This window comes from Impatiens glandulifera, chromosome 3, assembly GCF_907164915.1.
Source record: "Impatiens glandulifera chromosome 3, dImpGla2.1, whole genome shotgun sequence".
NCBI classification, from domain to species: Eukaryota; Viridiplantae; Streptophyta; class Magnoliopsida; order Ericales; family Balsaminaceae; genus Impatiens; species Impatiens glandulifera.
Genome location: NC_061864.1, coordinates 17,353,825 through 17,370,893, shown reverse-complemented (window position 1 = coordinate 17,370,893; position 17,069 = coordinate 17,353,825). Strand labels below are relative to the sequence as shown.

Sequence of the window (17,069 nt, the reverse complement as noted above, 5' to 3'; positions counted from 1 at the left end):
AGGACGACCACCAACAAAGAAGAAACAATCTTTAATTGAAAAAATCCCCAAGACTTCGAGATCAAAAAAGAAGGGAAATACGGCCACAACATCTACAGTTTTGGATTCAACACAACAACAATGGAATGATCCACTTTCAACTCAATTATCCTTCACATCACTTTTGTCCTCTCAAGTATATGTGGAAGATAATGCATGTGGGGATAACATTCAACGAAGATAGTACTTATTTTGATCATGTTGTAACTTTGAATATTTTTACATTTTTATCATGTTGATCATTTTTAACGAAGATAGTACTTATTTGATCATGTTGTTGTCACTTATTTTTAACAAAGTCTAACCAAGTTAAAACAAGTTAAAAACCAAGAGAAAATAAGTTAAAAATCTAAATTTCGGGTCCCGAAACACCCTATTTTGGGTCCAGAAACACCCTATTTCGGATCCCGAAACACCATTTCGGGTCCCGAAACAACCCATTTTGGGTCCCGAAACAACCCATTTCGGGTCCCGAAACAACCCATTTCGGGACCCTTTTGCATGTTTCGGGACCCGAAATTTAGATTTTTAACTTAGTTTATACTTGTTATAACTTAGTTTATACTTGGTTTTTAACTTGTTTTAACTTAGTTTATACATGATTATAATTGAAGACTATAAAATAATTGAAGACAAAAAATGTACTAAATTAATTAAGATTTGCTCTTTATATACATCTTATACGTTTCAGGACAATCTACTTTTAAAATGTCTACAAACTTCTGTAAGATGTTCTTGATATTTTTGTTTAAGTTTGAACGGATGATCATTGAAGTGTATTTGACTCGCAATGCTTCAAGCATTCCCCTTGCCTATAGAAAATTATAATTCAGCGGTTATTAAAGATTTGTAAAACAAATAAAATGTGAAAATATGTAACTTACATTTTCTATCGTTATACCACACTCCCAATTTGTTGCATCGCCCATGTAACAATGAATATGTCTCATACAGTATATTCTGCAATCCGTTTTATTTGAACTGTCTTGCTAAGGTAATTTCAAAACATTAAACGGGAATTGGGCAATTTTAGATGCGATCCCTTGGTCGATAGTTTGGAAGTAGTCCACAACATTTTGTACCTGTTTTACCAAAGAAGTTAATAAACACTTTCAAAATATGTTTTGAAGTCAATACATTATGTGTAAAAAAGACTTCAACATTACCAGTTGCCGAGTTGTGACATATTTATCATCCCATTCTATATCTGGGTCCAGTGGGAGGTTGTCGATGACTTCAATTGCTTGGTTTCGCATATTGATGACAACCAAATAATAGTGATTTTCATATAAAATCTGGAAACATATCTGCAAGAATATCACCAAGATTCAGATGACACATATGATAAAAATCAGATAATATAAAAAAAATTGGACTTACAAGATTAACAGTTTTCATGTCTTCGGGAGTTAATTCGAAAATTCTCATTTCTTCAATCATTCTTTCAATAAAAAGGTCTTTCGTTCTCCAAAAGTCCTGCAAATGAAATCAACATCACAATAAGAGATAATTGGTTTAAACAACAATGAAAGATATAGAGACTTACAGAAACGACTGTCGAAAAAACTATTTTTGCGTCGGAAGTTGATTTGCAGTGATGAGTGAGCATGTTTGCCCACGCATCAATAATCCCACTTTCAACATGGAATTCATTTTTCATTGATTGAAATTGCTCTATGTTGATATTGGTAAGCTCGGATACATAGAATACTTCCTTCCTGAAACCAGATAAAGAAGAAAACAAGTTAAAAATCAAACTTGCAGGTCCTGAAACCACCCTTTTCAGGTCCTGAAACAACACATTTCGGGTCCCGAAATGACCCCTTTCGGGTCCCGAAATGACCCCTTTCGGGTCCCGAAACACCATTTTGGGTCCTGAAACCCATTTCGAGTCCCGAAACCACCCATTTCGGGTCCCAAAACCACTTATTTCGGGTCCCGAAACCACACTTTCGGGACCATTAATTCAGCCGAACATGATTTAACAAACATGAAAATATAAAATCTTGATTTACCTCGCATTCGAATCACCTGCATAAATGAATCCCACAACGACTTCATCTCGGTATTCTAACATGACACAATCGAAGAACTCTTTATTTCTTTGTTTGTTCTTCTTCATATATTCAGATTGAAGCTATGCTAGAAGTTCCATGATATGTATGGGATATTTCTTATGTTTTTTGGAAGCAACCAATTCTCTTCCCGCGACATCATGAATTTGGGCAGGCTCGATGATCTTCGTCGGCTTGTTCTGCGTCATGTATGGAGATTTAAAGCGTGCTGGAATTTTCATAAGTCGCACGGGATTTCTCCTTCTTTTTCTTGGAGACCCATCTTTTTCAGGTACTTCATCTTCATCTTCATCTTCCTCTTCCTCTTCGAGAACACCCTTTTGACCCACCTCTTTTTCAGGAATGACCTCATTTTGACCCACCTCTTTTTGACCGGCCTCATCTTTTTGACCGGCATCAGTGTGAGCCCCCTCAGTGTGAGCCCCTTGATCGTTTACCCCATCATCTTCAGTGGGTGTTCGATTTTTGAAGTATCAGTGCATGACATCCCTAAAAGGTTTATTCCTGTCCATTGCTCTATAAATTATATGGATGGCGTTGTCATACATTGGCGTTGCATCCCAGCCTGAAGTTAAAGATTCCAGTCTTCTCGTGGCTTTTTCAATAAACAACGTACATTTAGCAATCCATGCCAAATTCTCTGTAAAACTCAGTTTATCAATGTCCGGAGCTGACGTGTTAATAGGTGTTATATTCATAGGTGGTAGGCCTTCATTCGTATATTTCGTTGGTGGTGACCTCTTCATAGGTGGTGACCTCTTCCGAGGTGGTGACCTATTCCTAGGTTCTGCTACTGCTGCCGCCGCCTTTGGGGTCTCAGACACCTCCTCGTTCTCCCCCACATCATGATCCTCCTCATCGTTCTCCCCCCACATCCCCGGTAGTGGAATTCGTCCCACAACGCTTCCGCGTCCAAATCCTCCATTTTCCAACTCCGTATCCAGCCTAAACTTCAACGTCGTGTCATTCCAACATGACAGTATTGGAAATCGACGGTCATTAACTCCTCCCAGTTGAGGGTTGCTCACCCTATACACGTAGCACAATTGAAAACAAACATATGTTAATTAAAACCAATTATTTTTGTAAACAGAGAACTTAATTAGTGATAACTTACAATAAGGAACGTCTGTGGTCCTTGGAAATGTCGTTTTTCAATCTCCCTCACTTTTGCGCATGATTGAACTAATCCTTCAAGTACAAGTTTGCACCAATTGAACTTCTTGATATTATGAACATCTGAAATAGATTTCAGAATTCTATACCTGCAAGTGAAAAAAACATATTTGAGGATTAATTAACATGTCATATAAGTTGTCATGCAAATGAAATAACAGAAATGAGATATACCTGGATAGTTGACCTAGGTGATCACACCAGAGAAAGCAGCTGGCAACAAATAATACGAAGTCTATCTTAAAATTGTTGTCAGCAGCTTTGTTCTCAATCATTTTTGTCGGCATAGCAGTCACTAAAGGAGCGCCATTAAGAGGGTTACCCCATCGAGTCCTAAATGCCTTCAGTTTGTCATCAATCTCGTTATTCTGATATTCTACAATGTCCAACTCCCCTCTGGGGAGACCCAATATCATTTTAACATCTTCTTCTTCTTCGATTTTTACTTCCTCGCCATTCTCTAGAGTGAAAGAACATTTATCACAGTCAAACTGCTTGACTAGATAACGAGATATCTCCCCGAGGCATTTTGAAAGCGATAATGAAAGTAGATGGCCAAAACCTATTGACTTCACAGCCTCCTTTTGATCATTAGACAGTAGTTGCAGAATATTGAAAAGCCCAAAAGAAGATGTCCTAGTTAAAAAAAGGTTGTGGGGGGCTGCTTTGGGAGCTGCTGCTCTGGGGGATTTCGGAACAAATTTGGAAGCTTTGGGGGATTTGGGAACTTCTTTGGGAGCTGCTGCTTCTTGGGTATTCCTTTTACGTTTATTTGCCCTACAAAAACAAAAGATAAACATTTAAAAACCATGAAGCAGATAATCAGATAAAGATAAACATTTAAAATCAAATATCTACTCATTTCGGGTCCCGAAACACCCTATTTCGGGTCCCGAAACACCATTTCGGGTCCCGAAACAACCCATTTCGGGTCCCGAAACAACCCATTTCGGGTCCCGAAACAACCCATTTCGGGTCCCAAAACAACACTTTCGGGACCCATAACAGCTAATCAAATCAAAATCCCATTTTCGGGTCCCGAAACCACACTTTCGGGACCCATAACAGCCATACATTTAAAAATCCGATTTACGGGTCCCGAAACCACCCATTTCGGGTCCTGAAACCACACTTTCGGGACTCATAACAGCCAAACATATCAAAATTCAATTTTCGGGTCCCGAAACAACACATTTCGGGTCCCGAAACAACACATTTCGGGACCCTTCATTCAAAAAACATATCAAAATCAAATTTCTGGACTATATATTCATACTTTCAAGTCCCCGAAATAACACTTTCGGGACCCATAACAGCCAAACATATCAAAAATCACATAAATCATCACATAACAGCAAATACACACAAAATAATCAACCATTTCTATCGTTATTTTAATTAGAATCAGCAGAATCATAAAAATCCATAACTCTAACCCTAACCCTAACCGCAAAAACCTAAACGGTCTTCAAATCATCAAAATGTTCTAGGATTCTAAAGGAGAAGATGTTATTTACCTTGTCCTTGGAGATTTTGGAGTCTTGCATGGAGATGTACCTGGACCACCAGCCTGAAAAAAAGAAATGATATTCACGAATGCAGACAGTGAAGTGAACGGAAATATCCGAAGGAGAAGACCTACCATTTTCGATCGAAAGAAAGAAGATGAATAAAGTTGAAGAAGTCGGGATGCCGCCGGAGAGAAAAATCGCCAAAGAAAAATTGCCTGAGAAAAATCGCCGGAAATGGTAAATGAAAAGAAAAAAGAGAGAGGAAAGAAGAAAAAAGAAACTGAAACGTTATTTTTTTGTTTTTTTGACTTTTTCTCTCTCCTAGCTGGCAAGGCCACGTAGATTCGTGGCCTTACTTTCACTGTATATTGGTTGAGAATATCATTTTCCATGATCTATATATCACTATTGTTCTTATTTATTTGTTACAGAATGAATTTTCTTCTTAATTTTCTTTCATTTTATAGGGTAGACTGTTTCGATATTATTGCTTTATATATTTGAAAAATAAAGGATAATAGTTACTAACTTTTCAAAATTAAAAGTGACTTCTTTTTTTACTATTTTTTTTATATTGGTTTATAATTAAATTGATATTTTTTTAATCTCAAAATTTAAAAAAAAAAAGAACCCCATAGCACTTAGCTAACAAGTATCTATCACAACATGTATTTTGGGTAAGCCGATTTTATTGAAAACTTACTATAAATATAGTTGATTTGCTCAATTATAGCAGATAAAATTAAATTTTAAAATATCCTATCATTTCTCTTTTTTTATTCACTCAAATTGTCTCTTTTATTTTAATATCTAATAATCAAGCTGGTATAGATTTTATTTTATTTTTTGCGACCATATATATAGAGAAATGATTAGGTAAGGGAATGACGTGGCATAATTTTATTCGCTGAAAAAATCAAATAATTTATTTCTTTTCTCTCTTTCCTCCTACTTTTACCTTTTCCAACCAAGGTGATGACACGTCATTCCTTCACCAAATTCCCTTATTAAATTCCCTTACTTTATCACTCCTCATATATATATATATATATATATATATATATATATATATATATATATATATATATATATATATATATATATATATATATATATATATATATATATAATACAGTGAGCTGTCTTGCAAGTTTGATTTATTTGAAAAGAAAATCTATAATATAAGGAGTTATGTCTATATTGTGACCAATTTGACTTTGATAAGCTGACCAGTTTATAACGTTACGCGCCTCCTTCTCCTTCTTCATCTTCCTCGCTTCTAGGTCTTACAATCCAACTTCAACTTAGAAGCTTTCGTTGCAAGCAAGATTCACGCCCCTGCGAATCCGAGCTACAGATACGACGGCGGCGGCGGCGGAGGTTTATAATCTCCCATGATTCGCCATTCCACAAAACGTTAGTCATCGCAATGTCCAGGTTTGTACCTTTCAGATTATTCTATCTACATAATAATAATCATAGTAATATGATATTTAACTCTCTCTTAATCCTAAAGTTTCGTATTCCTAGTTGAAATAGATTTGCCTCCACTGTTATTATACGTAGATTCGAGAAATTACTCAACCTTTTGCATACTTCTCAACCATAGAACTGTTAGAGTAATCATCGTCGTTTACTTGAAGTCGTTATCTGTAAGGTTGCAGAAAAATCTGTATTCAAATTATTGACAATTTAGTTTGGGTGCAGGTTTTTGTCGCTTGGGAATATAAGGAAAGCTGCTCACTCCGTTCGTGTAAACCCTCTGGCCTTGTACTGTGAAGGAAAGAATTATACTGGATTAAGTTCTCCTCATTATAGATTTTACTCTCAGTATATCTCCCCTAACTCTATACATGCATCATCTTCTGTACAAAGAGTCGAAAACATCTTTTACAGGACCACTTTTGCTTGGAGGAGGCTAGCACAGATAACCCCTAAATATTCAATCAATGTAAATAAGATTGCCCAAGCAGTTAGTTTGGCCCTTACCCGATCTTATATGGTTGTTCCTGGCATATTCGCCCTCACATGTGGTAATATAGCCTTAACAAAGTCCTCGGCTGAGTTAGATCCGTTCCATTCTAGCGATAGCTTATACACACATGCTGAAAATGGACACATCTTCATTGCATCGTTATTGTTTTCTGTTTATGAAGGAGTTATCTTATTGCTTAGAGCTATTCACTTGACAATTTTGTTCACACCTTTCATAGTGATGTCTCCCTTTGCAAATTCTTTTGGGCTTTCGTTTCGAAAAGTATGGCTTTCGACATTGCATCTAACACTTGAAAGAGCTGGCCCAGCATTCATAAAATGGGGTCAATGGGCTGCTACAAGACCAGATCTTTTCCCACAGGATCTATGCTCTGAATTGTCTAAGCTTCACATGAAGGCCCCTGAACATAGTTTCTCTCACACAAAAAAAACAGTTGAAAAAGCTTTCGGACGTAAGCTTTCTGATATGTTTGACCATTTTGAAGAGGCACCTGTAGCATCAGGCAGCATTGCTCAAGTTCATCGAGCCACTTTAAGGTATCGTTACAAGGGTCGAGAGATGAAGCCGATGGTGGTAGCGGTTAAAGTCAGGCATCCTGGAGTTGGCGAAACAATCAAACGGGACTTTGACATAATTAATATAGTAGCCAAGGGCTCAACATTTGTTCCTACACTTAAATGGTTAAGATTGGACGAGAGTGTACAGCAGTTTGCTACTTTTATGATGTCTCAAGTTGATCTTGCTCGTGAGGCTGCACATTTGAGTCGATTCATTTACAATTTCCGTAGTTGGAAGAATGTCTCTTTTCCGAGGCCAGTTTATCCGCTTGTGCATCCGGCTGTTTTAGTTGAATCTTTTGAACAAGGGGAATGTGTTTCGTACTATATTGATGAAGTACAAGGGCATGACCGTCTAAAAAGTTCTCTTGCTCACATCGGAACTCATGCTCTTCTGAAGATGCTTTTGGTAAGATGAACCTTTTATATAGTTTTTTATACTGCAATACTTTTTTCCCGTGCCTCTCTGTGACAGCTTGTAACAATTTAGGGCTGTGAAAAGCTCTTCTTTTGCAATAATAAGAATCAATTTGATGAAACTAGCATTGTCTTATGTTAACTTAGAGCTTGTATGATGGTCAAACAAGGCCTTAGTATCTCATATGCTATGCAATTAACATGACAATATAAAGAAGGTTTAACATATATTTTTTCCTTCAGGTGGACAACTTTATCCATGCAGATATGCATCCTGGTAATATCCTAGTCCGTGTGCCTGAAAACAAGCCTGCGAGGAGAAGACTGTTCAAAACAAAGCCTCATGTGATTTTTCTTGATGTGGGCATGACTGCTGAACTTTCTAAGAGTGATCGGGTGAATTTACTTGAATTCTTCAAGGCTGTTGCCCGTAGGGATGGAACAACTGCAGCAGAATCAACTCTCAAATTATCTAAGCAGCAGAATTGCCCCAATCCAGAGGCTTTCATAAAGGTAATGTCTTTCATTTCAACCTGTTATTAAATATTTGAATAAATCTGAATTAATATATTGTTTTTCTTTCAAAATTAATGCTATTATAATGCATGTTTTTAACAGGAGGTGAAAGATTCATTTGATTTCTGGGGATCAAAAGAAGGTGATATAGTCCATCCTGCTGATTGTATGCATCAGCTACTTGAGCAAGTTAGGCGTCATAAAGTTAATATTGATGGAAATGTCTGCACCGCCATGGTTACCACATTGGTCCTTGAGGTAACATTAAGAATTTGCTTGATGTTTTTTTATTTTTAAATAAACCAATTTTTGGAAGAAAAAAATAGTTCAAGTTAATTTACTACAATAGTATTTAATATTTAAAATGTTATAAAAAGTTAAAGTAAGTTTAATTTATGATTTAATTGTTGAAGTTATTGTCAATGAGATAAAGAGCCTTGTTTGATAGGGTTATTTAAAAAAAATAATATTCTCGCATCACCTATTCTTTAAAATATTGTGACATTTTAGCAATTTAATCATAAAAATCCCATGTTTTTTTCACCAAAGGAAATTTTAATTCCAGAACCCCTATTTCTTTTTCCAAATAACCCCACATCAAATAAGCTCAAAGAGTTATTAGGGCCTTGTTCGGTTTTGGGTTATTCCAAATAATCATGTTCGGTATAAGTTATAAATAGATATTATTTGAGAGCAATGTAGCTATGGATGAAGAGTTATTTGAGATTAAAAGTCAAATAACCTTAAATAACCCTTCATCAAACAACGCTTAAATGATGTGCAATCCTTAACTTGTTTTAATTGTAAGTTTGTTATATTCGGAAATGATTGAGAGAAGATAAATTTGAAAGTGGGATTGATAATTGTTATAGGGTTGGCAAAGGAAGCTTGATCCGGACTACAATATTATGCATACATTGCAATCTATCCTTCTTAAAGCTGACTGGGCAAAATCCCTTTCCTACACAATCGAAGGAATCATGGCACCATAATCATCATCAACTTCTTCTTCAAGCAATTGCTGAGTAATTTTGGATACACTAACTAACTAGTATACACATATGATGATGATGTCTATAGAATATCATTTTCTTCCCCTAACCCCCACAAAAAAAAATGACAACATTCCAATCTTTCTTGGTATTACAATATTGAATTCCATTTTTTGCTTTCAGTTATATAAAGTATGTTTTTGTTGTTGTTGTTGTTGAATAATTCTTTGTAAGATGCAGAGATTTCATCTTCGATTCTTACCTAAAATATCGAAAGTTGGTTGTGTGGTTTGACTGATAAGAAAAAGGGTGTGTTTTTTTTATTGTTATTATTGTTCACATTTTACTAGATATTTTTGGTACCAACCAAATTGGTCTGGACCCTCTTAAAACATATCATATGTTGTCATTATACAGTTTGTCAACATTTGCTTTTTCTTTAATCAAATGGCTATTTGTTTCTTTCGGCTCCTTTTCTCTCTCTTAAATGATTATTACGCGCTTGTAGTTGTTTCTTTTGCTTGGATTTTTATTTATGTTTTTCAAATCATTATTCCAATTTCATTTTTCTGTAAATGTATTGATTGGTAATTATCAAATCATTTTTTTCTCAATACAAATTTAAATCTAACATTGGAATACAATATATATATATATATAATAAAAAGCATTTTTAATGCTCTAGATTAAGCTTGCTTTGTTTCGCCATCATTTCATTCACTCTATCGTCGTTAATGGAAAAAACACAAACCACAACAATATGGACTTCAGACACTTTCAGTTCCAAACAGACCCTCCATCTCTCTTCTTCTTCTACTAGTCTCACTCACTAAAACACACACACACACACTCTACAGCTTAAGGCAGTGGTCACGGTTCTGTTAAACTTATATGATAATAAATGAAACAACTAATCACACACCGTTAGATTTGGTGCCCACTTTTTTCTGGGTCACGGATTTCGAAAATGCTTTTATGCTATTCCTTTCTTGGATCATGATCGAGCAATTCTTGTTCTACACATGCACATTCTGATACCCAGTGTGTTTTTATACCGATCTCTTACTTACCCAGGTATTATGTAATAGAAAAACTGATTTGATCATTTTGGCTGTAGTGGAACTTATCATAGTTTTTGCTTCTTTTAGGACTGTTTTCTAGCCTATGCTGATTTCCATTCAAGCAGGGTGAATAAATCTTCAATGGGGAAGATTAATATGGTCTGGTGTGGAGCTTTAATGTTATTTGTAGCTCTAATTGTAATGGGGAAGGCAGAGATTTACATAGTAACAGTTGAAGGAGAGCCAGTGATAAGTTATAGAGGGGGTGTAGATGGTTTTGAAGCTACTGCTGTGGAGACTGATCAACAGATTGATGTTCACAGGTATATGTTATACTTCTTCCATGACTGAAAATTCAATATTCAAACTTAATTTTCAATTTTATCGAACTAAAACAAATTATTTGTCAGTGAGACTGTGACATCTTATAACCGCCACCTAAAGAACAAACACGATATGCTTCTTGGAATGCTCTTCGAGGATGGAACTTACAAGAAACTCTATAGCTATTGTCATCTTATAAATGGATTTGCAGTTCATATATCTCCTGCACAGGTTACATACATATTTGCTAATTGATGTTCAAATCAGTTTCATTTTTCTTTTCTTTTACTTCTTTCAATTTGGTTAAATAACGTTAAAAAGTAGGCAGAAGTTCTTAGACAAGCCCCGGGTGTGAAATCTGTTGAAATGGATTGGAAAATGAAGAAGCTAACAACACATACACCTCAATTTCTTGGGCTTCCTACTGGAGTCTGGCCAAGTATGGGTGGTGGCTTTGATAGGGCTGGAGAAGATATTGTAATAGGATTTGTGGACTCGGGGATTTATCCACACCATCCTAGCTTCTCGATAAACAATACTGAACCGTATGAACCAGTTCTTAAGTATAGAGGAAAATGTGAAGTGGGTGATAATGAGATGAGTTTTTGTAATGGAAAAATTATTGGTGCTCAACATTTTGCTGAAGCTGCAATAGCAGCTGGAGTATTTAATCCTGATATTGATTTCGCTTCTCCATTGGATGGAGATGGACATGGAAGGTTTTTCGGTTTCCTTCACTTTTCATTTTTCTTTCAGTTTTCCTTGTGCTTATTTTTTTTTTCTCAACAGTCATACAGCAGCTATTGCAGCAGGGAATAATGGGATTCCTGTGAATATGTACGGATTTGAATTTGGGAAAGCGAGTGGAATGGCTCCTCGTGCTAGGTGGGGATGGAGTCTTATATTTCCAAATTTACAAGAATTGGAATTGAATTACAATTCAATTGAGAAATAATTGTAATTCTGAAGTAAGAAGGATGAAATGTAGAACATGTAAAAATAGTCTTGTTTGAGACCAGTTTAACGTTCAATTCCCCTGGGGAGTCATGCTATCTTTCTCGAGAAAATAAACTGGTTTAAAAAAAAGAACAAGAGGATGAATGTGAACTTAACTTTTCTTTGTGGTTATATTGTAGTATGGTCAATTGAATACCAATTGTTTGTTTCAGGATTGCAGTTTACAAAGCACTTTATAGGCTTTTTGGAGGTTTTGTTGCAGATGTTGTTGCTGCTATTGAGCAGGTAAGTGTTGTTCATAAAAAAATGAAATATTGATGCATTTAGAAGTTACACCTCAGTTATTTTGAGTTTTAGGGTAAAGTTTCAAGACATATTTGATATTTTAAAGATTCTTTAACTATGTATGGACAGTAATTCAAGTATTAAGAGTCTTAAAAGTACAAGGGTGAATTTGGGTTTCACTAATACATACCATATTGTTGAATCATATCAGGCTGTTCATGATGGTGTGGATATTATAAATCTCTCGGTTGGACCAAACAATCCTCCAGCCGCAACAAAAACAACATTCTTAAATCCATTTGATGCAACACTTCTTGCTGCTGTGAAAGCTGGAGTTTTTGTTGTTCAGGCATCTGGGAATGGAGGCCCTTTTCCAAGAACCGTATTATCATATAGCCCATGGATAACCTCAGTAGCTGCAGCAATTGATGACCGACAATACAAAAACCATCTCTTTCTTGGAAATGGAAACATTTTGCCCGGACTAGGATTGTCACGTAGGATTTTACCTTAACGGGTATTTTTATTTATTTATTATTATCAAAAATCAAAAGCTTAGTTTTCTGTTTTTGTTTTTGTTTAAGCTGCAACACATGGAAACAAAAGCTTGACTATGGTTGCAGCCAACGATGTTCTTCTAGATTCATCATCGCTGAATAACAAGTACAGTTCTTCAGACTGTCAGAGACCGGAACTTTTGAATAGAAATTTGGTTGAAGGAAACATTCTTGTTTGTGGCTATACATTTAATTTCGTAGTTGGTTCTGCTTCAATCAAGAAGGTTTCGGAGACAGCCAAGAATCTTGGTGCTGCTGGTTTTATTCTTGCTGTTGAAAATGTTTCTCCAGGAACTAAGTTTGATCCTGTACCTACTGAAATTCCTGGGATTCTTATAACGGACGTCACCAAATCAATGGTATATATAAACGATTTTGGATTATTTTCGTAGCAGCGAAATTGATTACATTTTATATTGGGATTTGATTTTCCAATATATATAGGAACTTATAAATTATTACAACATCTCAACGTCAAGAGATTGGACTGGACGTGTGAAAAGATTCAATGGAGTGGCGAAAATCGGGGATGGATTGATGCCTATATTACACAGAACTGCACCTCAAGTGGCACTCTTTTCTGCAAGAGGGCCTAATGTCAAAGATTACAGTTTGGACGATGCTGATCTTCTCAAACCGGATATACTTGCTCCAGGATCTTTAATTTGGGCTGCATGGTCACCCAATGGAACCGACAATGCTAACTATGTAGGTATGACAAGCCGAAGAGGGCCTAATATCAAAGATTACAGGTTTGTTGTTGTTTTAACTTTGTTTCTGAAATTTGGAGCATTTTTTTCTGTGTTAGGGGAAGGATTTGGAATGATATCTGGAACGAGCATGGCTGCACCTCATATAGCTGGGATAGCTGCTCTTGTGAAGCAAAAACATCCTCATTGGAGCCCTGCTGCAATTAAATCAGCCTTAATGACAACTTCCAATACGATGGACAGAGCTGAGAGACCTCTTCAAGCTCAACAGTATTCTGCTTCACAGACTATCACACTTGTTCATGCAACCCCTTTTGATTATGGGAGTGGTCATGTCAATCCAAAGGCTGCTCTAGATCCTGGCCTCATATTTGATGCTGGTTCACTTCTCTCTTTTTCCTTTTTTTTCTTTCTTTAATATAATATTTGCGGTGTTCCATATCCGAAGATTACAAAAAAAATGATGTCTCATGTTAGATTCTCGATGAAAACACATTGATGATAAGACTGTGTTAGCCTAATCCAAGGGAAAAAAACTATGGTCTAAAACTTTGAGAAGAAAGTCTAGGCTAAAATACATAGTGTACATTTTATGGGATTTCCTGACGTGGGACATGACAGTTTCTTCCCGTTAACAAAAATGTTATTGTGTAGGTTATGAAGATTATTTGGGATTCTTGTGTACTACACCTGGAATTGATGTTCATGAGATAATGAACTATACAAATTCACCATGCAACTATACACTTGGCCAACCGTCAAATTTAAATACACCATCCATCGCTATCTCTCATCTCGTGGGGACTCAAACCGTGACTCGGTCAGTTACAAACGTGGCTGATGAAGAAGAAACATATGTGATCACAGCAAGAATGGCACCGGAGATTGCCATTGACACAAATCCTCCAGCAATGACACTCAGACCAGGTTCAACGAGAAAATTTTCAGTTTCTGTTACTGTTAGATCGGTTACAGGTTCTTATAGCTTCGGAGAGGTGTTGATGAAGGGAAGTAGAGGTCATAAGGTCAGGATTCCAGTTGTTGTTATGGGTTATAATTATCATCATCGTCGGTAAGGTCAGTTTTTGATATATTCTTTATGGTTTTAGTTGAAGATGGGAATAAAAAATAAAAAAGGAATTTTGTTGAATTATTTGGCTTGTCTTATTAATGTCTATCTATCTATCTATCTCTTTACACATTAGTCTATTGTATTTGTTTCATAGAATTGATGTATGTATGTATGAATGGATGGATGTTTTTGTAACATTAATTAAGAAATGTATTTAATGGCCTTCATATTAGTTATTGCCTTCAAAGTCTTTATAATATTAATTAGTCTTCTCAAAAATGTATTTTCCTCCACATATTGAAATATTCTTGATAATAGAGCCGAGTCTCCGTAGGTTGACTCTAAATAAAATAAAAGTTATATTTCTCTTATCGATTTAACACTTTATCTATACCATTAAACTTATTTTAAAAAAATGGTTAGCTACCCTATCCCCGGGCCATCGATATTGTTATGTTTAAATCACTTTTGTCGTTACACTTCTCTAATCACTTTTATCGCTAAGAAAATATGAGCAAAAGTACGAGTTCAATTACTATAAGAAACTTTTTTCGAATCTGTTTAATTTGATTTATTCATAAATATTTATGCGCCTCGGCCAATTATGTGTGTTGACCTAGTCTTGTAAGTGTGTCTCAATTTAATGTTGGACACTCAATTACTCTTGTAGATAACCAACCAATTATTAATTTTTTCAAGTCTAACACATTTATGGCATGCTTGTTGGAACAAGTCCTTAAATAAATATTAGTTATATAAATTATTAACATTTAGTTAGAAGTATAAAAAATGAATGAAGTATGATTTTATTAAAAACCCGATAAATTTAAATGGAGGGTAATACTAGTTTAGTAAATCCAAATAAAATAAATAAATGTTGTATATTATTTTTATTTTTGCAAATTGATGATTGGAGCTTCAAATTGTTTTTCTTTATCACTATTCTTTTAATTTATTTATTATTTTGTACTAATAATTATTCAATACCTTCTATCAATATACATCTCTCAAGTAAAGTTATTATGAACCAAACATATCAAAATTAAAATATTTATATAGAGAATCACGTATCAAAATAGCAGACTAAACATAAAAAATCAAAGATGGATCTAAACATTAAAAGAGTTGTTAAAGTTAAACCCTCTCAAAATAATATAGAAAAAAAAATTATATTTAACAAATTTAGAAGCTTTCAACAAAAATCCCAAAGAATACATTTTTATAAATCTTAAAAAAATAATATATATATATATATATATATATATATATATATATATATTAAATTTAAGAAGATAACACAATTTTATAAAATTTTCACTTTAATTTCTATATCCAATATATAAATATATATATAAAAAGAGTAAAGAATATTAAAATTATTATATAATTGTTTAAATAACAATAAATAAGAACTAACAATATAATATATTTAAGAATATTATTATTATTCTTTGATACATCCTAAAAAGGTTTTAACATAAATATATTATATTGTTGGAAAATATTATGCTAATATTAATAATTTTAATATTCTTACTCTTTATATATATATATATATTATATTGTTGGAAATAGTGACTCATGTAAATAATTAATAAGATTAACAGTTTAGGTCAAAAAGTCCATATTGCATTTATTTCAACCTCCAACTACCATCTTCCAAGTTGATAACACAAAATCAAATTGCTGCACAATTAAAAGTTATTGGAACTACATTTTTGAAGGAATGTTTCTCTAAGCTCAGTTTGATTCTGCTCAAATGTCACAATTTCAAGGATTTTTTATATATTAATTTTAATTAATACATTTACAATCTATTAATCTGGCTCTTATAAAAAAAATATATATTTAAATTTTACAAGTGATCCAGTCACATTTTGTTTATATCACCGGATCGGATATCATTTCCTTAATGACATGTGTTTTTAGTTATTATGCTCTACCATAAGAAAGTAAAATATCTTTATAGAACTGTTTTTTTTTTTTTTTTCTTTCAAAAAGCTAGTCTGATCTTACAATTATTACTTTTACATGAATTCTTGACATGTGTTCTCACTTTTCACATATATGGGAACTTAGTAATGTAATAATAAAAGTACTTTTAAATTAAAATATTTTTTTCGATTAAAGGCCGGTTCGAAAATGGATTTTGTTTTAAAACATAAGAATGAAAAAATGTTATTGTTTGGCAATGATTTTAAGTAGGTGTAATTTTATTTTATTTTGGTAAAATGAATTAAAATGTATTAATATATAATAATAATAATAAAATAAAAAATAATAATTTAAAATATAAAGTATTTTAATATTTTAGTTAATTTATTAAAATGATATAATATGTAAGAGAATGAGTGAAATGATATTTGATTAGTTTAAACTATTTAAAATAAATTATTATTTATATTTTCAATAAAAATAAGTTGACATCAAAAGAATAAAGAATAACAATTGTGTGTCGTGATGTCCAACGAGCAGAAGAGCGTTAGAAAATCATATCAGTCAATCCTGATGATGGCTAAAAGAAAACCTAATGGGATAAAAAAAATCAAAACTCACTCATGGAACATGCTTATAGCTGACTCTCACGTCTAATAAACAACCACAAACATCTAGTGAACCGAAACAGACTGACTAGAAACTAAAACAACAAAAACATAAAATTCGGGACAAACCAATTAAACACATGTTTTCAAAAAAACAAAAGGGAGCAACCTCAAAACTTTACTTTATTCCAATCTCATCAAGAAGATCCACAATGCATCTAGCAGAATCAACGATGTTGTCCATCCTAATCTCCGTGAGAGTGGTCAAAAGAAGGCTCTTG

General features: G+C 34.1%; 2 protein-coding genes across 2 annotated transcripts; both read left to right on the top strand.

The window, feature by feature from the left end:
- The first annotated feature begins 6,058 nt into the window (after positions 1-6,058).
- LOC124932310 (probable serine/threonine-protein kinase abkC) lies at positions 6,059-9,503 on the top strand. The gene is made up of 5 exons (XM_047472928.1): positions 6,059-6,238; positions 6,509-7,763; positions 8,015-8,284; positions 8,390-8,545; positions 9,160-9,503. Exons 1-5 carry the CDS (start codon positions 6,231-6,233, stop codon positions 9,277-9,279), a joined length of 1,809 nt encoding a protein of 602 aa, XP_047328884.1. The 5' UTR covers positions 6,059-6,230; the 3' UTR covers positions 9,280-9,503.
- A 599-nt stretch (positions 9,504-10,102) lies between these two features.
- On the top strand, positions 10,103-14,484 carry LOC124928885 (subtilisin-like protease SBT2.6). The gene is made up of 11 exons (XM_047469134.1): positions 10,103-10,353; positions 10,428-10,663; positions 10,751-10,895; positions 10,989-11,383; positions 11,454-11,549; positions 11,834-11,906; positions 12,118-12,403; positions 12,491-12,822; positions 12,908-13,175; positions 13,272-13,553; positions 13,828-14,484. Exons 2-11 carry the CDS (start codon positions 10,482-10,484, stop codon positions 14,247-14,249), a joined length of 2,481 nt encoding a protein of 826 aa, XP_047325090.1. The 5' UTR covers positions 10,103-10,353; positions 10,428-10,481; the 3' UTR covers positions 14,250-14,484.
- Positions 14,485-17,069: the final 2,585 nt, after the last annotated feature.